Genomic DNA, 21,304 nt, shown 5'->3' with positions numbered 1-21,304 from the left:
TAACACTGGGGATTTTGCTGTGTGTCTTAAAATAAGATTGTCTTTAGTATAATCTGTTCTGTGGTTCCATGTTGCCTAACAAAGACCTTACCTTTGAGCAATTATTTTGAACATTTTGTGCCTAGAAAAACAGAAACACCAAAAAAGTTGAACTGTTCACACATCCTGTGTGAATTGACACCTTGCCCTAAGAGTTTTTACAGGCCTTGCCGTTCTTCCCAGGGCTTGCTTCGTCCTCTTTGGTTTGATCAACCGTATGCACTGAATTCAGAGTGAACACAGTCTCCAGTCGCACAGAGTTTACACTGCTGTTTTAATATGAGACATACTGTAATCTGTTAAGACATCAGTTTCTTTTGTTTTCAGAAAATGTGGAAACCTTGTTTTTTTTTATATCTATTTTATTTTAAACAACACCACTCCATTGTGTATTTTGAACAATTTGTGCAACTTTTCACAAGCTGTTTTGAAACTGTTTTCAACCTGTGTGAATTAATATGCCTATGCAGTTAGAGTAGTGAATATTCACTCAGACTCAGAGTACTAACAGATGCCATTTCTGTGACTGTTGTTGGCAATAATAAAAGAGTTTGTAATTCATCTTCGTCAATTCGTCTGTTATTCATACTTGAAATTTTAACCCGATTTAATTAAATTATTTTAATTAATCCATTCTATATAATCCACACCATTTTTGTGTTGAATCAAAACAATTCTATTAAGTAGTATTTATTAGCATAGTGGGGGGTTTTGTCCAAGGACACCAATATTTTTGTTTAAATTTTACTTAAATTTGTTTTGTGTGCTATTTGCAGTTACTCATTTTGAATGGTTAATTTGTAAGGATCTCATTTGATTAATTCTAACTCAATTCTTTAGTCTTGTTGAATTTAATTAATAGTATTGCTTGTAATGTGTTGCCACAATTTTGAGTATAGATATAGTGTATTATTTTTTACGGTGCACATCATTTTTTCTTACAAGGTACATCATCACCAACACTGGGATATTAATGAGCAAAACCTAAAGTCAATACCTCATTGATGGTCAACTATGTGCATTAAAGAAATTGCAAATGTAATTAAGAAAAGTGAACAACAAGTACTGCTAAAGTCTTTTATCTATTCATCAGAATAGAGAAACAGTTTCTGTCTGACAGACTTGCAGCCTTTAACTGAAAAGATTTTCTCTTTTTCAGGAAAGAAGGGCATGTCTCTGGCCACTTTATCTGCCAGATCAATGTTTTTTTTTTTTTTCAGATCGACCATCTCAGCCAGGACGCACTGACGCACATGCTTCAGCTCCAGAGGTAGGAAAGGAATATAGTGATCAACCAGATGATGATCTATGAGACTGGAGTGAAATCCACCTGTAAAATGTAGAGAAACAAATTTAATTTATGTAATACAAGAATGTAACAATATATGTAATAATTGAAAAAATATAATGAATAATGCTTTTTTTGGTAACACTTTATATTACGACCCGCAAACAACTTCGTAAGTAAACCGAAATTACGGTGTACGTTTCTGTAATTATTGTGTACTTCCGTGTAGGTACAAGGGAACAATATGTTAAGTTTTGGGTGATAAAGGGGTACAACCAGATATACAAGAAAATTATTTATAATATAATTATTTAAAAAATGGTACCTATATTCTGTTAATATATTCCAATCCAGGCAAAAAATTGTACGTCTGTTGTATATAAAAGTTTTTATTATATATAAAAAGCTTTATTAAGATGAAAAAGTGTTTTGAATTTTTTTTTGTAAAATAAAAGTCAGAAATTAAATGGGATCCTTTACTGTATATATACTGCACTTACCCTGTAACTACACAGAACAAGGGGGTAACAAGCACCACTTTAATTTACAGCCCCCAGGAGTTACACTTACCCTGTAACTACACAGAACAAGGGGGTAACAAGCTCCACTTTAATTTACAGCCCCCAGGAGTTACACTTATCCTGTAAATACACAGTTGAAACGGGTAACAAACACTACTTACTATGTAACAATACGAAACAACACTATTTGCACAGTAATTACAGAGAAAGGTACTCTTATTAAAAAAACAAAAACAAAAAAAACCTTTTAATTAGTATATTTGCCCTGACATTTAAGTGTCATTGCAATACTTACTTGGCTTAACGTTAAGTAGTTTAGTTAAAAAAAGCCAATAAATAGCATTGCCAATGTTTTTCGAAATCAGCTGTTTATAAAATTGTTTTAGATTCAATTTTTATCATACTGTGCTTACATACATCCATATATATACAGTATATATATATATATATATATATATAAAAGTTTAATTTACAACCCACAGATGTCAAAATTACCCTGTAACTATATTGCATAAGAACATATTTTGCCAGAAATGTGATGATAACTTTTATATACAACAGACATACAATTTTTGCCTGGAATATATTAACAGAATAGGTACGTGTTAGTTTTAAAATAATTACATTATAAATAATTTGCTTGTATATCTAGTTGTACCCCTTTATTACCCAAAACTTAACATATTGTTCCCTTACACCTACACGGAGGTACACTATAATTACAGAAACATACACCGTAATTTCGGTTTACTTACGAAGTTCTTTGCAGGTTGTATATTTGCTTGTTACCCCTTTATTACCCAAAACTTAACATATTGTTCCCTTATACCTACACGGAAGTACACTATAATTACAGAAACGTACACCGTAATTTCGGTTTACTTACGCAGTTGTTTGCAGGTCGTAATATAAAGTGTTACCCTTTTTTTTTATTTACCATTTCCATATAAAACTTATCAACAACATTGATGTAAATATACTTTAAAATATACTTTTGCCATTTAAAAAAAATATATATATTGGAAAATATATTTAAATATTCTTTCAATACACACTGTTCTTATCATTTAAGATGTTTAGAGAGATTTTAGTCTCCAGTTCTTTGCTGTTCATCCTGATCTCTTCCCGTGTTTTGCCTTCTCTCCAGAAATCCAGTGCCGTCTCGACAATCACATTCCCACCTGCATTACTACAAACACAGCTTCACATTAGTTGGGTTGATCTTTTGGGAGAGTAGAGGTATTTAAAGGGGCATTTCACCCATTTGAACATTGTTTTTTATTTAAAGTGGGTCATATATGTAGTCGAAATGTAAAATAAATTTTGAATTTGGTGCCTTCGTGACCGAGGAAAGACAAAAAATAACTTCAGGACGCATTTGTAGGAAAGACAACAACTCCCACAATGCACCACATTGCACAGCTCCGCAAGCCACTCCCACTAATCCAGAAAGCGCATATCTGCCTATAAGAGAAATCAATCTTCCGTCTACAAGGCTAGCTACCACCAGAGCTTGAAATTCATTTCACATTCACACAGAATGTCTAGTTAGTTGGCGAACTCATTACTCCTCGTTTGTATTTCTTTCGAAAAGGTGAATTATTGCATGGTACCTGGATGTTCAGTCAGAACATATGCGGTGCGAAACTAGGATAGTTCTCAACACAAACGTCCGTGTCCTCGTCTGATTCAGAGATTTCGTCCAGGAGAAATTGTCATCGTTGAAATTCTTTGCCGCAGACGGACTCTATCTCTGTGTTCGTAGTTGCATCTTACAGTCTATGAGTTGCATAGTGAGATCACCGGCGCCACCAGTCCGCCCTAACCCGAGCCAGTCCGGGCTCCTCGTTCGCGGCAGGCAGGTCTTCTGCCTCGGCTGCTCTTCGCTATAATGCGGCTTGTAAAGGTAGCCACAAACACCTGATTCAAGCATCAGACTTCCGAAATCCTCTTCTTCTATATCATATTGAGTTCTCTCCTCCGCTATTGTCATAACTTTACATCTGTCTCCACAGCGCCTGTTAGCTTAGCTTCAAACAAGATGGAGGATATTGCTTTCAGTTTCAGAGAGTAAAGTCCCACCCACTGATCTGTAATAGGTCTGTAGCGTGAGCGGGTCCCGCCCCCTGGGAAAGATGAGGAACTAGTGCTTGTAGTCTCAACAGAAATCCCCCCCTCTTACACTTCCTCCTACAATGACGCAAAATGATGATTTTTGCGTCATTGTAGGAGGAAGTGTAAAAGGTAAATAACGTATTTCTCCCGTCTCAGGGGAAAATGAGAGAGTGTTGCACGACCATTCAATAGTATGACTGGGTTTCTAACAATGCAAAGCTTAATGCAAATGGGTGGAGTGTCCCTTTAATTAGCACTCAGCTTGAATCAAACAATTAAATTTTTTACCTGAGAAAGATGAAGATTGCATTGCGGAATGACACTCCGTCTACACGGGCATTGTAGTCCAGAAAAGGTTTTAAGGTGTCAATCAGCCGAGGATTCATCTTGTCCATTTCATCAAATATGAACATGGAGTGAGGAAACCAATATACTTCATGAAGAAACAATTTCTTTAGTTTTGCCTGAATATACAGAAAATGCAAATGCTTTAGAACATACAATTTTTGTATATTTTTTAAGAATATGATTTACTATGTTTTTAGTATAGTAACACTTACTGCCTCTTTTTGTTTTCATTTAAAGAAATCTTAAACATTATAGCCAACTATAATTCAGGCAACGTGTATTTCAGCTATAATCTCATATAAACATATAATTATAGCAACATTTTAATAATAGAATATACTATTTCATAGGAATATTGATGTGTAATTTATTTCCATATTCACTTGTTGTGTCTCCCAAAATGCCTGATAAACATGATTTAAGTCCTGATGTCCTCTACAGTGGACATGTATGAAATCAATGCCCTGTTCTGTAACAGAAACTCATTTTTTTATTTGAAACCCCATAACGTTTTCCTGAGATGTTGGTTTATGAAATACAATTTGAAAAGTAGTCTGATTTAAATTATAATTACAATATATGATCATATTTCCATAAGAGTGCTACATTTGATCACAAAATTAATGTCAGGCATTTTTAAAGACCAAGGATAAGTTGGTATCTATAAACATTTGGTATCTCTGAAAAGTCCTGAATGTGCTCTTTACAGGACACCCAGGTTGTGACATGTGACATGTATGGTGTCAGAGAAATTCACTAAAATATAGGCCTAATGTCCACTACAGTGGACAAAAGTCTATTCCTGGGTCCCAGGAGGATAATTAAAGGATCAGTAAAAGGAGCTCACTCTTCTAAATGAATTTGGCATAATGACAAAATGTGAAACATGTCTGGACAGAATTAAATATGTTAAAAGTAAAATTTTTTTGTCTTTTGTTTATTTTAGATACAAAACTGCTTAAAGGAATAGTTCACCCATAAGTTGTACTTTGTTCTGTAAAACTGTAACACATTAGATTTGTGCTTAAAACAAGGTAAAGCAATTTGGGATTAGACAAATAAACCTAATTCAAGATATAATTTCTAAAAACAATCTCTGTATCTTGCTAGAACTAAAGACAAAAATACTGATTAATAAAATAATGTTTTGCAGTGGAAGTTATGGTATGTTATTGAGCTTTAATGGTAATAACATGATGTGCACGCAGCTTCAACTATAGCTTGATCTATATGCACCCATGTTTGATCAAATGTGGACAAATCCAATCGGTGGTTGAGATTTTTTAATAAAATTTGAAAACCAACAGTTAGGTTTGTCCATATTTGACCCAAATATGAGTTGAAACCACCCAGCATTTTTTTTTTTTTAGAGTGTGGTTATGCGTGACTCCACAGGGAAGTATTGTGGCCTTGCTCACCAAATAGACCTGCTCTGGCACAGAAATCTATTGACAAAACACTTGCAACAGCTATAGGCTACCTATTCGCTAACTAACTATGGATTATGTAACATGAAATATGTATTTTGTACTTACACTGTAGATGTGTGAATGTTCTCTGTGTGGGAAATCGAGCTCAGATACAAATGTGTGAACATGTTTGCTGTTTTCCCCTTTTTTGTAAATGTTTCTTGCGATGATTTTAGCAACATGATTTTTCCCAACTCCTGAAGTCCCATGGAAAGACAGAACCAGCGGTTTGTTTGGTTTGCTGTCAGTCATAAATGACGATACAGATTTTAGTGCAACATCAGACACAATGTGCTGCCCAAAGAGAGAGTCTCTTAAATCTTTCTCCAAACCTGAAAGATGTGAAGATATGTGAAGTCAAATATTGTTTGTAGCTTGCAATGATCATTTGTGCTATAAACAAATAACTACAAATAACACAGAAAGCAAAAAGCATTTCAAAAGAAAGGGGGGTGGGGGTACTATAGCAAAATAAGCAGACTGTAGCTGGATGAAGAAAAGTCAAACCAGCTCATGCAGGTTCCCTTTCGAAACGTTTACTCCTATTGTATTATGCTATGGGGAAAACTCCTTTTCCTCCGATTACTGAAGCCTTTTATTCAATAAGGCAGTGCAATAACACACACATATTGGCTAAACAGTGGGAACTGCATGAACCTATGGCAATGCAGCGTATCTGCCTGAGCCAATTTATTTAAATCTGCCTCCAAACCTGAAATATGTAAAGATATGTGGTCAAATATTGTTTGTAGTTTGCAATGATAATTTATACAAAAAATACTATAATTTATAATTTATAGGCATACTATAAATAACCGAGCAAGCACAAAATGATGTTTTATTAACAAAGTTCGGGAGGAGCAGGTTCAGATAATTAACCAAATTATGCACAGCTGGAGATTAATCAGTAATCAACTCAAGGACAGAGTATAAATTCACAGCAGACCTATCTCTGTTCATTGAAAGTTTGTCAGCATCCCTCCTCCACCCCATCTCCTCACTTCCAGTTCCATCTACACTTACCAACTGGGGGGAGTACTCAAGGCCTAACTCCGAGCTCGGAGCCCTCTCCCCGGACAGCACGCCAAATACGCTAGTGTACTAATTATATGTAGATGTGAACTCGTGAAACATTTTAACAACGTGCATGCACTTTGTTACAAACACAGTAGCCTACCACACCTAAAACCACACCTGCAATAATGTTGCAGATTTCTCACGGAAAACTAGACAAGTAGGCTATATTAGAGTAGTATTATAACAACATTTAAAATAAAAAAAATGCTGAATTTCAGAAAGCGAATTCTTAAGAAATGAGTCTCAAATAATTTCCATATCTCTCGTTTAAAATGCATTGAAACATAATACAAATTTACGACGTATGGGTACAAAGTCCCTAAAACTTGGTAAGGTGACGTGGTAACGTTTTGTAAAAAATGTTAACCATGCAAAAAAAAAACAAAAAAACCTTGTAGTAGCCTACTCAGAATAAAATGTATAGCTACTCTTTCAAGATAAAAAAAAAAAAAAAAAACTTTACACATTTTTGGAATGTTATTAAAGTTTGCGAAATGAAGTTTGTGACATTCGAAGTCACCGTGTCTTTTGGAAACAAACAGCAAAACATCTGAATCGTTAACTTAACTTCTCTATAGGCATACATATGATAAATTATTTTCCGGTTTACTCACGTTTCTGGTCAAAAGGCAGCAAAGAGTCGTCATTAGAAAGCACGTAATACAGGCAAGACCCGACACCAACAGCCACCGGCACCAACACATGCAGAAAACCTGACACTAATGTTATATTAGACACCAGAATTAAAATTGTTAAAAATGTCTGCACTTTCATTGTGGAAGCGAATCACTCAGCCTTGGTTTAGTTTTTGAAAAAAAACAAAAAACAAAAAAAAACGACGAATTGAGATAATGAAACTGCAAGTAGCCTACTCTCCAGCAAACATTCAGTGTCCTCTTTATAAAGACCGAAACACACTTACTGGTCAGAGCTTACATAACACCTGCGGAAATGTAAGCTTTTTTTATTTTTTTATTGCATTTTAACAAGAACAAAACATAATTTACATACAAGAGCACATATAGCCATACATGTCAGGGGTAAAGAAGAAAAAAATAAACATAATAATAATAATAAGAAAAAGAAAGGCATTTTACAGAAAACACCTGTGTACTTTTCCTAGCTTTTAGGTTTTTACTTTTGGATATTGTTTCTAGATATATTTTAACATCAATTTTAAAATGTTCAAAATTGGGTATTTTTCCATTCCATTTGACTTTATGAATATAGTAATGGGCAATTATAACAATTACATCTAAAATAAACAAAAGATTTGTATCACCCTCAAATGAAAAACATTTTAACATAACATCAATTTCTTCAAAGTTAACAAGAGTCATAACTTTTCTTTGCAAGTAATTACTGAGTTCTTTCCAAAACATTTGGGTCTTGGGACAATCCCCAAATAGATGGCTAATAGTCTCAAAACTATTTTACAAAAAGCACAAATATCTTCGATGTTCACTTTAAAAAGCTGTACCACATTATCTAGCGATAATAGGTCTTTATCGGGCTTTGGCATTAAGGATATTAGACCTTGTGTCATGGAGGGTGGCAAAAAACCCCTGCTCAATAGATTCTTTAAAGACCACAAATAGAAATTCAGCTAGATCGTCTTGAAATGTTTTAAAAAAATTCAGCAGTTAAGCCATCATTACTGGGGGAAGTTTTTTTTATAGCTGTTTTTATCTCTAAAATTGATGCTTCCTTATCACAATGATCTTTAAATTCTCCATCGATTGATGTTTTAGGGGCTTTAAAAAATCATCTATTTTGTTTACAGAGCATGCATTGCTGGAATACAATTTACCATAAAAATTTGAGACGTATTTTGAAATAATAATAGGGTCCTGAGTAATAATAATAATTACTGAATAATAATCATGGAATCTATTTCTTACTTTGTTAATCTCATTTTCAATATCAGAGAACAAATCAACATTATAATTTTTAATATTTGAAGCATATACAGTACCTAACAAAAACATTTTCCCATCAATGGATATCGTTAGAATTATCCACCTACCCCCACTGTGAACTTTGCTATTAACAATTTTACTTTTAAATGAACCCTTTAAAATGGCAACTCCTGCTGAGTGATTACTTCCAAAAGAATGCCCAATTTCGCTGCCCCATTGAGACTTCCAAAGATTCACATCTGAAGAACAAGCATGAGTCTCTTGTAAGAAATAAAAATCTACATTAAATCTCTTGCAATACAAAAAACAGCTTTTCGTTTAGTTAAATCTCAAATACCCCTAACATTAAAGGAACACAACGATAACGACATGAACTTTTAACAATCACAATTACAGAAGAAATAAAGAAAAAACTTTTAAGAGCTATGTAACTCAAAGGGTGCATATACAAATAAATAATAATTGAATTGAACTGAATTCATACATCATCTGCAAAACACTATATATGCAGCACATCTTTTGAATGCTAACACACTGCTTTCAAAACTGATAAAAGCACATTCAAATCAGAACGATTGTAAACTCTGTGCATTTCTGCAGGAATTATATTGAAATATAAAATCTTAGCAGAATATTTACAATAAAATTACAGTTTTTTTTTTCAATTGCAAACAAGCATTGTTCAATACTCAAGCCATATTTTTAAAACTCTTCATACAGTCTGCATTACCAACATGAATCTTGGCCAAACAGTTAATCTCACCTCCAAAACTCACTAAGACCAAAAAAAACAACACTTTTACGTCTCAAAATAAGCTCGTTCCACCACTGGCAGTGGCAACAATTAGTCGTCTGAGTGGTTCTTAGATGTCGGCAAAGTTAGGAACACATTTTTTTGGGGATATCCACATGTACCCAGAAAAGATCTCAATTGACTTATTTTATGGCCTGGGTGCTCCACACACAGCTTCCACTTTCCTGAGATCAGGTTTAATTTCTTCAGAAGTTACTAAATGACCCAGAACCTCTACTTGTTTTAGTCCAGAGGAGCACTTATCTCTGTTCAGTTTAAGTCTTCTTTCTTTGAATCTTTCAAACACTGCTCTCAATCGTTCCTCCAGCTTACTGACAGTGTCAGCATACACTAGTTACATACATACACATATACATGATATTTTTCTCTACTGTACATTCTATAAATCAGGGCTATTCAATTAGCTTCATTCGAGGGCTGGATGATTAAATCGAAAAGTTGAGGGGGGCCGGTGGGTGAAGCTTATTTATTGAAACATTGTTTATTGAAACATAACAGTATCAATAAATAACCTAAAGTAAACCTAAATTGCTCCAACTTTACTTGGACATGTGGTAGGCCTACAGTATGCAGATTTATAAGACCACAATAAATAACTTATTTACAGTTGTGTACAATTTTCTTTGGAACAAATATATGATTTATACAAGCTCATAGCTATGGTAAGAATTTTATTTATAATTATTACAGGCTTAAATGAAAATATTCTGACAGTGAGACTTGGTAACCACAGGTAAAACCTTGGCTACTCACTCACTACCACTGTATAAAAAATGCCTAAACACAGGTAAAAACTATACACACCTTCACATAGAAACTGCCATAATTTCATAACAAAATGAATTATATATTCCTCTACCCACCTAATAAATCTAATGCAATATAAATGACTGTAACATATTAAATATAAATATTCCACATTTCTGCCCAAACCATGGTAAATTACTACAGTACACATGCACTGTAAAAAATTTGTAACACTCCCAAATCAAAAATTTCAATTGACCGATAACATCTACATTTTTCAATTGGCCCAAGTGAAAATCTGTACATTTAATTTTAGAATTTACAGAATTTCACTTGGGCCAATTGAAAAATTTAGATGTTATCGGTCAATTGAAATTTTTGATTTGGGAGTGTTACAAATTTTTTACAGTGTGGTAAATGTTTGTAAAGGTGGCGATTAGGGGATTTAAAGTCTTCTAACTTCTGTTCATGGCACAATGTTTCGTCTGTTTTCCTCATCAGTCATGTTGGGAATGTTGAGGCTGTTTCATCCGATTTAAAACCTGTTTAAAACTAGTTAAAGGAGAACTTGGTAACTTTTTTAACGTAAAAAAACTGTCTAGAAATCATTTGGATGGTTAAACAACCTGTTCTGGTGATATTGGTGACTTTCCCCGCTCCCCCCAGCGTTCCCAGGCGGAAAACCAACCTTGCAACTTGGGGACTACCGTCCCGGCAAGATAGAAATTGGAAGTCTCGTGAGAAGCGAGAACGAGAATGAGAACGAGCGCGAAACACAAATTGCTTTACGGCAATTCGACATAAACACACACGCATGTATGATGTATTACCAGATTACCCACCTCGGTAGACATAGCTCCACACGATACAGTTGGCTTGCTCCGATCAAAACAAACGCACATGAGCAGCGGTAGAGAAGGGGAGGAGGCCGCCGCAAGTGAGTTTTTTACGACCGTGTTGTGAAATATACCCGAGTATATTTCCGTTGACCGTTGCCGAGTTCTCCTTTAAATCATTGAGTGATTTGTGGTTTGTAACAGAGAGGTGTGTCGAATTGAAACGTTTCTCACTGGATGTCGCAACACTGTTTAAAGGTGACATATTATGTCCCTTTTCACAAGGTGTAATATAAATCTATGGTGTCCCCAGAATATGTCTGTGAAATTTCAGCTCAAAATCCCCCCCAGATAATTTATTATAGCTTGTCAAATTTGCCCCTTTTTGGGTGTGAGCAAAAACGCGCCGTTTTTGTGTGCATAACTTCTTTTAATGAAACTAAAACGAACTAACGCTAGATGTTTTGATATAAATTACAGACATGGCATCTGAGGACTATTTCACATTTTTCTGTTATTTTGCTTTATTTCCAGATTCAATCTTAGGCTCGTTCTTACATAGTAGAGCACTTTCGCACATGCGCACTCTTCAAAAGCGGTGCTTTAAATCTGTTGACAAACTAAAAGACATAAATGACATTTATATGTATTCTAAATAAAAGACACAGGTTGTACTGAATGTCAGCTTGCTTATTTAGCTCAAGATAAGGATTTATTACGTCCACATGCCATGCAAACCAGAAACTATGCTTCTGACCACAGGTCGAGCCAACCACACAACTTTGCGATGCTGTTTGTGAATGTTCGTTGGAACGATGGTTTCGGGAAACACCAACTCATTGAACTATGCTGATTACGACGGAACTTGCGAACATAGTTGGCTAACGATGCTTTTGGGAAACACATGCTGGACGTTTCTGAATGGTTAGTTGATACGTTTATGTAGTTGTGTGGAGTTACATTGATCCATCTAATTTTAATCGACTTGCATGTACCGTCATATTTAACTTTTCATACTTTTAACATGTTTCAAATGTTTTGGTCAAATAGTGTTCTTGTCTGTGCAGCCAACTACAGAACAGTTTGCATGCTTTGCTCGAACTTTTGCCATTAGAACTGGTTACTCTGTTGTCGCTTGTGAAAACCAAATGCCACAGCAGCGCTGTGGGTGGAAACGTGCAGTTTAAGGGGCGGTAATATTATAATAAGATCCCCTTCCTATGTCAGAAGGGGAGCGAAATCTGATCAGCTTATTTTTTGACATGATTGCAGAGACAGGCTTACCAAAAGTTACTGGGTTGTCACTTTTCATGTTTTCTGGGTTGGTAGATGCACTGGGGACCCTATTATAGCACTTAAACACCAGAAAATTCAGATTTTCATGACAAATATATATATGTGTATATAAATGTGTATATATATGTGTATATATATATATATATATATATATATATATATATATATATACAGTGGGTACGGAAAGTATTCATACCCCCGGTAAATATGATCAAAAATGGCTGTAAAAAATTTATCTTTCATTCTAAAAATTGGCAAAATTCTAACCTTTCATTGAAGTAAAAGAATTCAAATTGGGGGGGAAATCACATTATGAAATAAATGTTTTTCTCCAAAACACGTTGGCCACAATTATTCATTTTAGTAAATACCTTTTTGCAATCTCCTTTTGCCAAGATAACAGCTCTGAGTCTTCTCCTATAATGCCTGATGAGTTTGGAGAACACCTGACAAGAGATCAGCGATCATTCCTTCATACAGAATCTCTCCAGATCCTTCAGATTCCCAGATCCATGTTTGTGCTTCTTCTCTTCAGTTCAGCCCACTCATCAGGTCAGGGAACTGGAACGTTCATGGCAGATGCTTTTTGTGCTCCGAAACACATTTTTGTGTTGATTTTGATGTTTGTTTTGGATCGTTGTCCTGATGGAAGATCCAACCACGGCCCATTATAAGATTTCTAGCAGAGGCCGCCCGGTTTGGATTTTTTTATCCTTTGATATTTGATAGAATCCACGATGCCATGTATCTGAGTAAGAAGTCCAGGACCTCCAGCAGAAAAATAGGCCCATTAAAATGGTTTTCATTTGAGGGTGATAAAAATCTTTTGTTTATTTTAGATAACATTAAGGATCCAGTGGTATATTAAATTGTACACATGGGGTACTTTTTATCCTTTTGTGCACCAAACCCATCTAGCGTGTTTGCTGCCAAAAAGCTCTTTTTTTAGTTTCATCTGACCACAGAACCCTGTGTCGTTTGAAGTTCCAGTCGTGTCTGACCACTGAATATGCTGGAGTTTGTTCTTGGAGGAGCGAGGAGCATTTTTCTTGAAACCCCCCCAAACAACATGTGGTGATGGAGGAGTTGTTTGATTTTTTTTTTTATAGGCTTTCTGACCCCCAAGACTCAAGTAATCTCTGCAATTCTCCATCTGTGATCCTTGAAGAGTCTTTGGCCACTCAAACTTTCCTCCTCACCATAAATTAAGATAATATAGACACACGTCCTCTTCCTGGCAGATTTGTAACATTTTTACTTGATTATAACTTCTTAATTATTGCCCTGATGGTCAAAATGGGTATTTTCAATTATTTAGCTATTTCTTGCAGCCACTTTCTATTTTGTGACGCTCAACAATCTTTTGCTGCAAATCAGAACTGTATTATTTGGTTTTACACATTGTGATGGATGATTAAGGGAATTTGGCCTTTGTGTTTCCTCATATTTAAAATCCTGTGAAACAAGAAGTCATGGCTGGACAATTTCATGTTCCTAGTCCCCCTGGTGTGCTAAAAAAAGTTAAATATGAATGGGAATATACTTAAGAGATATTTAATTCATAAAACATTCTAGGGGTATGAATAATTGTGCCAACGTGTTTTGGAGAAAAACATTTATTTCATAATGTGATTTCCCCCCCCCCAATTTGAATTCTTTACTTCAATGAAAGGTTCGATTTTTGCCAATTTTTTGAACGAAAGATCACATTTTTTGAATGAAAGATTTATTTTTTACAGCCATTTTTTATCATATTTACCGGGGGTATGAATACTTTCCGTACCCACTGTATATAAAAAACTGTAAATACTACTGTAGTCTGCCTCAACCCAGATTCCACTCCAAAATATATTTTAGAATGAGCTCATCCCCAAAATGGCTTAAAGGGCACCTATTATGCCCCTTTTCACAAGATGCAAAATAAGTCTCTGATGTCCCCAGAGTGTGTATGTGAAGTTTTAGCTCAAAATACCAAACAGATCATTTTTTACAGCATGTTTAAATTGTCATTTATTTGGGGCTCAGAAAAACGCACCATTTTAGTGTGTATCCCTTTAAATGCAAATGAGATGCTGCTGTCGGCCCAAAGGGCGGAGCCTCACGAGCTCACGATCAGAGCCAGGACAATCTCATCTGATAATATCAAAACAGAATAGCGGTGTTCATTTCGACTCGGAGTCGGACAATAATGCCCACAGAGCCAGATAATATATGCTGTATGGAGATAGAACAGGTATAGTTTAGTTTAATTACGGTTGTCATCTGCTTTTATCCACTATTAATACAAGCCTGCTGTAGCAGACCCCCTCCGAATGATCACCAAAATATACTGATGAGTATATTTTAATTATCCTCCTGGGACCCAGGAATAGACTTTTGTCCACTGTAGTGGACATTATATTTTAGTGAATTTCTCTGACACCATACATGTCACATGTCACAACTAGGGGTGGAATGGTCACGGTTCGGTTCATACCTGGGTTCAGACATCACGGTTCGGTACGAGTTCGGTACAATGGAGGGAAAAGCAAAACAAAAATTTAAAAGGCTATTTTTATTATTGTGCATGTCTCAGGCTGTACCACCAAAGGAAAATAAATGTTTTATTAATAAAGTAAAGGCAAACAATAATGGACTGTGTCCAGCTCACTCAGGGCGGGTCTATGCTCAAACTGCAGTGTCAATCAACTGTTGTGGGAGGGGCCTGTGCAAAGTGATGTCACATTGCCCGGAATCTGAGAACAGCTGGTTCTGAGACAGTGCTTATGATTTATGGAGATTTAAAAAAAAGCACTGGGTAGATTTTTATCATTATAGGGTGATTGTGTACACACACTGCCAACACAGATTTATGTTCAAACACCATGTAAAAATGAATTTTGCATAATAGGTGCCCTTTAATTATCAGAGATGAAGGAAGTGAAGTTATATTGTTTATTCACCATTTGGGTTGATCACATCCTGAGCATATGGTCATCAACAATTGTAGAATGGGAATTGGTGTGGGACACAGAGAACCATCTCAGACAATGGGGTTTCTCAACTTCATTAACATACAGACCACAGCTGTTACAACAAGAGCAACTTCATTTACATTAGGAGTGATAAACTGTAACAGGATAAAAGGTTTAAGATTTGGATGTTCTGGGTTCATTCTGACGCCGGTGAACCCAAGGTGCTTTGTGTACTTTGCCACTGCTATGCTGTAATAAACTTTATTTTTGAGATCTTCAGCGTCCACATAATTTTTTCTTACACTATGCAAGGCACATCATCACCAACACTGGGATATTAATGAGAAAAACCTAAAGTCAGTACCTCGATGTTCACCTTGATGAACCTTGATGTTCAACTATGTGCATTAAAGAAATTGCAAAAGTAATTAAAAAAAAGTGAACAACAAGTAAGTCTTTTATCTATTCATCAGAATAGAGAAACAGTTTCTGTCTGACAGACTTGCAGCCTTTAACTGAAAAGATTTTTTCTTTTTCAGGGAAGAAGGGCATGTCTCTGGCCACTTTATCTGCCAGATCAAAGTCTTCAGTCATGTTCAGATCGACCATCTCAGCCATGACACACTGACGCACATGCTTCAGCTCCAGAGGTAGGAAAGGAATATAGTGATCAACCAGATGATGATATACGAGACTGGAGTGAAATTCACCTGTAAAACAAATTTCATATATGTAATACAAAAATGTAACAATATATGTGCAGGTTTAAGGGAAATTAAATGTAATAATAAAAAATAAAAAAAATGAATTTAATGAACTTTTTTTATTTACCATTTCCATATAAAACTTATAAAAAACATTTATATAAATATACTTTAAAATATACTTTTGCCATTTTTTTAAAATGTACATTGGAAAATATATTTCAATATTCTTTCAATACACACTGTTCTTATCATTTAAGATGTTTAGAGAGATTTTAGTCTCCAGTTCTTTGCTGTTCATCCTGATCTCTTCCCGTGTTTTGCCTTCTCTCCAGAAATCCAGTGCCGTCTCGACAATCACATTCCCACCTGCATTACTACAAACACAGCTTCTCATTAGTCGGGTCGATCTTTTGGGAGAGTAGAGGTATTTAACTCAGCTTGAATCAAACAATTACATTTTTTACCTGAGAAAGATGAAGATTGCATTGCGGAATGACACTCCGTCTACACGGGCATTGTAGTCCAGAAAAGGTTTTAAGGTGTCGATCAGCCGAGGATCCATCTTGTCCATTTCATCAAATATGAACATGGAGCGAGGAAACCAATATACTTCATGAAGAATCAATTTCTTTAGTTTTTCCTGAATATACAGATGAGGGTTATAAGAGTACAGAATATACAAATGCAAATGCTTTAGAACATGCAATTTTTGTATATTTTTTAAGAATATGATTTACTATGTTTTTAGTATAGTAACACTTACTGCCTCTTTTTGTTTTCATTTAAAGAAATCTTAAACATTATAGCCAACTATAATTCAGGCAACGCGTATTTCAGCTATAATCTCATATAAACATATAATTATAGCAACATTTTAATAATAATATATACTATTTCATATAGGGTCCCAGGAGGATAATTAAAGGATCAGTAAAAGGAGCTCACTCTTCTAAATGAATTTGGCATAATGACAAAATGTCAAACATGGCTGGACAGAACTAAATATGTTAAAGTACATTTTTTGTCTTTTGTTTTATTTAGATACAAAACTGCTTAAAGGAATAGTTCACCCATAAGTTGTACTTTGTTCTGTAAAACATTAGATTTGTGTTTAAAACAAGGTAAAGCAATTTGGGATTGGACAAATAAACCTAATTCAAGATATAATTTCTAAGAACAATCTCATTAATGTATCTTGCTAGAACTTAAGACAAAAATACTGATTAATAAAACAATGTTTTGCAGTGAAAGTTATGGTATGTTATTGAGCTTTGATGTTATTGACATGATGTGCACGCAGCTTCAACTTTAGCTTGATCTAACCATGCACCCATGTTTGGATCAAATGTAGACAAATCCAATTTTTTTTAGTGTGGTTATGCGTGACTCCGCAGGGAAGTATTGTGGCCTTGCTCACCAAATTGACCTGCTCTGGCAGAAATCTATTGACAAAACACTTGCAACAGCTATATGCTACCTATTCGCTAACTAACTATGGATTATGTAACATGAAATATGTATTTTGTACTTACACTGTAGATGTGTGAATGTTCTCTGTGTGGGAAATCGAGCTCAGATGTAAATGTGTGAACATGTTTGCTGTTTTCCCCTTTTTTGTAAATGTTTCTTGCGATGATATTAGCAACATGATTTTTCCCAACTCCTGAAGTCCCATGGAAAGACAGAACCAGCGGTTTGTTTGGTTTGCTGTCAGTCATAAATGACGATACAGCTTTTAATACAACATCAGACACAATGTGCTGCCCAAAGAGAGATTTATTTAAATCTGCCTTCAAACCTGAAAGATGTAAAGATAAGTGGTCAAAAATATTGTTTGTAGTTTGCAATGATAATTTATATACTAAAAGTGTATAATTTAGCTTTTATAGGCCTACAACTATAAATAACCGAGCAAGCACAAAACATTTTAACAAGGTTGCATTTTGTTACACAGTAACAATTACCTGCAATTAATGCAATTATTATTGCATTACCTGCAATAATGTTGCAAATTTCTCATGGAAAAACTAAACTAGTAAATGAGAGTAACGTTATTATAACATTTAGAATAAAAAATGCTGAATTTCAGAAAGTGAATTCTTAAGAAATATAAAAACAACACTTGAGTCTCAAATAGACTAATTTACATATCTCTCCCTTTCGTTCAAAAAGCACTGAAACATCATACAAATTTAAGACGTAGGCTACCAGGTAAACGTATAAGGTCCCTAAAATGTGGCAAGGGTGACGTGGTAACATTCTACTAATAGTCCAGTCATTTTAAGCCAAAATGGGGGTCAACCTTGAACAAATTGCAACAGAAGCAAAAAAAAAAAAAAAAGCCCTGAGGAATCCCATTAGGGGAAAGTTTAGAAAAAGCCCCAAATATAGCCTATTCATGCACCTATTCAATCTTTTTCTTACGTGAATAGGGTAAAAATTATATGAACTTTAATAGGCAGGAAGAAGTGCTTTAAACCAGCCTTTATTAATTATTATTGCAGAGATGGGGTTTGGGGCTGGGTCTGTGGGACTGTTTCTGGGGATTCACTTTTTATTTTACCTACCTTTTGTCTTCTGCATTCGCTTTACCATTGTCTCCTGTTCTTCCCTCAGACTCGTCCCCCAGAAACAGTCCCACGGACCCAGCCCCAAACCCAATCTCTTAAAAATTAATAAAGGCTGGTTTCTAAAGGCCTACTTCTTCCTGCCAATGTATTCATGCTCATGGGTAGCCTAAATGGGTTCCATTCAGACCTTAACATTAAGTATTTTACTGTTATGTGTCAACAAGATTCAACAAGACATTTTCGCCTGGCTATACCCAATGTTTAGATCTGTTGTGGTATTTATGCAAATTAACACATACATAATTAGATTATGCTCCGTTTGTCCATGTTAACAAACAATTTCAAAAAACTTGTAATACATTTTTTGTTTGTCTTGATGTAAGTAACCAACTCAGTAATTTCCATGGCGATATCTAAAGGTTAAAATGTTTTACTCTATTCACGTGAGAAAAAGAATAGGCTTGGCTATTTGGGTCTTTTTCGAAACTTGGGAATGGGATTCTTCGGGGCTTTTTTTCCTTACTCAGGACATATTGAGGATACAAAATCAGTTGAGTTTGCTTCTGTTGCAATTTGTTCAACCTTTTTCATAAAATGACTGGACTATAGCCTAACATTTTAACCATGCACAAAAAAAAAAGAAAAAAAAAAAAAGACCACATGTAGGCTATTACGCGGGATAAAAAAATAAATATTCACTACTCTTTCAAGACCCCCAAAAAGCCTAACACATGCCCTTTAGCCTACACATTGCTGGAAAGTTATTAAAGTTTGCGAAATTAAGTTTATGACATTCGAAATCACCGTAGCCTATATTTTGGAAATAAACAACAAAACATCTGAAGCGTAAACTTAACTCTTCTATAGGCCTACATACATTCTTTTCCGGGAATAGCCTACTCACGTTTAGTGTCAAAAGGCAGCAAACCGTCCCGTTTCAAATACACGTTAACCAGGTAAGAGCCGACAGCCGCAAACACATCCAGGAAACCTGACGCTAATGTTATATTAGACAACAAAAATAAAACGATTAAAAGATTTTGCGCTAACATTGTGGAAGCGAATCACTCAGGCGTCTTTCAGTCTTGGTTTCATTTTTGTAAATGAACTCGGAGGGGAACTGACGAAAAGTGAAACTGTATAGGCTACTCCTTCAGCAAACATTCGGCGTCCTGTTAAAACAATACATATTTCAAAGCAGCTTTACAGAAAATGCATGTGTCTAGATTACAATTTAGAGTGCTCTGTTATCAGAGGTGACTGTAATGAATTTCAGAAATGTACATATAAAAATCACGCAGTTAGGTAATAATGTGTTACAGGTTTAAAAAAAAAAATTATTGGTAACAAGCATCGGTCAATACTGAAGCAACATGTTCAAAACTCTTCACACATTCAGTGAAACAATTTTTCACACAAAATGCATTCAATGACCACATTTTTCAAAATCCATGAACACTTTTTTCATTCATGTTGTAATGTAACTACACGCATGATGCATTCATTACATGCAATTGATGCATGTTGTAATTTGTAATGTTGACATGTATTTTCTGAAAAGCTGTTTTGAAACGATATGGGTTGTGAAAACTGCTGTGTGTGTGTCATCCCTGTCATGGCCCGTCAATCTGTCCAGTGTGTTTTCGACCCGAGACGCTGGGAAAGACTCCAGCCTCCCCGCGACCCTACATAGGACAAGCACTTTGGAAAATGGATGGATTTCATTGACACAGTTGGTTTTAGAATTGTTATTGACCACCAGATGGCGCAGTGGAGCACTCGGTCAAAAGCTGCGCTATATCTCATATATCCAGCTGCAGGCCCGCAGCACCAGCAGTTTCAGGACCGCTGCCACAGAACCGGAAGTGAGGGGCGGGGCTTAAACAGTCAGAGTTGCGCTACCCATAACACGTAATTTTATTTTGTTAAATATAAGCTGTTTTCACATCACGGATCTAAGTCTAAAATATTTAACTAATATATATATATATATATATTTTTTTTTTTTTAAGTCACGTTTCTGTTCCTACAATATGCATATCCTAAGATGTCATGATGTAGCCTACAATGAGGAACATTTTAAAACATCGCCTATTGATCAAGCTTAATGGTAATAAATGGATACAAAGGATATAGGCTAGTACAACTACACCGTTTTTATTTAAAAAAAAAATATTTAAAAATGTGTAATGTTGTAAAGTGTTTCCCATTTCACTGACTGATAGTATTTTTTTTTTTTTCACGTAGGCTACATGTTGTTACTTACAAATAATACTTAATGACACAGAGTATGAAAAGATTAATGTTAATGGATACAAACACTGTAGTTTGTTACTTCAACTATACTAAAACTACATCTGTTTTATTATTTGTTTTAAATATTAATAAATGTGTAACATGTTGTAAAGTGTTTTTCATTTGACTGTATATTTTATCGTATTATTTCCTTAAAGGGATACTCCACTTTAAAATGAGAATTCTGTCATCATATACTCACCCTCATGTTGTTTCAAACCTGTATGAATTTCTTTCTTCTGCTGAACAGAAAGGAAGATATTTAGAATAATATCAGTAACCAGACAGTTTCTGGTCTCATTGACTTCC

At 35.1% G+C, this 21,304-nt stretch overlaps 2 protein-coding genes across 2 annotated transcripts; both read right to left on the bottom strand.

Annotated features, from left to right (window-relative positions):
* Positions 1 to 408: 408 nt before the first annotated feature.
* Positions 409 to 7,758, bottom strand: LOC311301817 (torsin-1A-like). Its single transcript, XM_084427168.1, has 5 exons — positions 7,472 to 7,758; positions 5,847 to 6,112; positions 4,252 to 4,427; positions 2,904 to 3,037; positions 409 to 1,369 (listed from the first exon to the last, which is right to left on the bottom strand). The coding sequence occupies exons 1-5, from the start codon at positions 7,629 to 7,631 to the stop codon at positions 1,122 to 1,124; spliced, it is 984 nt and encodes a 327-aa protein (XP_084283294.1). The 5' UTR covers positions 7,632 to 7,758; the 3' UTR covers positions 409 to 1,121.
* A 5,108-nt stretch (positions 7,759 to 12,866) lies between these two features.
* On the bottom strand, positions 12,867 to 20,349 carry LOC311301818 (torsin-1A-like). Its single transcript, XM_084427169.1, has 5 exons — positions 19,605 to 20,349; positions 17,663 to 17,928; positions 16,595 to 16,770; positions 16,371 to 16,504; positions 12,867 to 16,133 (listed from the first exon to the last, which is right to left on the bottom strand). The coding sequence occupies exons 1-5, from the start codon at positions 19,750 to 19,752 to the stop codon at positions 15,886 to 15,888; spliced, it is 972 nt and encodes a 323-aa protein (XP_084283295.1). The 5' UTR covers positions 19,753 to 20,349; the 3' UTR covers positions 12,867 to 15,885.
* Between the last annotated feature and the right edge of the window lie 955 nt (positions 20,350 to 21,304).

This window comes from Rutilus rutilus (assembly GCF_951802725.1).
Source record: "Rutilus rutilus genome assembly, chromosome: 13".
NCBI classification, from domain to species: domain Eukaryota; kingdom Metazoa; phylum Chordata; class Actinopteri; order Cypriniformes; family Leuciscidae; genus Rutilus; species Rutilus rutilus.
Note: the sequence above shows the minus strand (reverse complement) of the source record. Positions and strands in the feature narration are given on the sequence as shown.

Coding starts and splice junctions, on each gene's coding strand:
- LOC311301817 (XM_084427168.1), bottom strand. CDS start 7,631: ATGAAAGTGCAGACATTTTTAACAATTTTAATTCTGGTGTCTAATATA. Junction 6,113..7,471: donor GCTGCCTTTTGACCAGAAAC/GTGAGTAAACCG, acceptor CACATCTTTCAG/GTTTGGAGAAAGATTTAAGA. Junction 3,038..4,251: donor GCAATCTTCATCTTTCTCAG/GTAAAAAATTTA, acceptor CTGTGTTTGTAG/TAATGCAGGTGGGAATGTGA.
- LOC311301818 (XM_084427169.1), bottom strand. CDS start 19,752: ATGTTAGCGCAAAATCTTTTAATCGTTTTATTTTTGTTGTCTAATATA. Junction 17,929..19,604: donor GCTGCCTTTTGACACTAAAC/GTGAGTAGGCTA, acceptor TACATCTTTCAG/GTTTGAAGGCAGATTTAAAT. Junction 16,505..16,594: donor GCAATCTTCATCTTTCTCAG/GTAAAAAATGTA, acceptor CTGTGTTTGTAG/TAATGCAGGTGGGAATGTGA.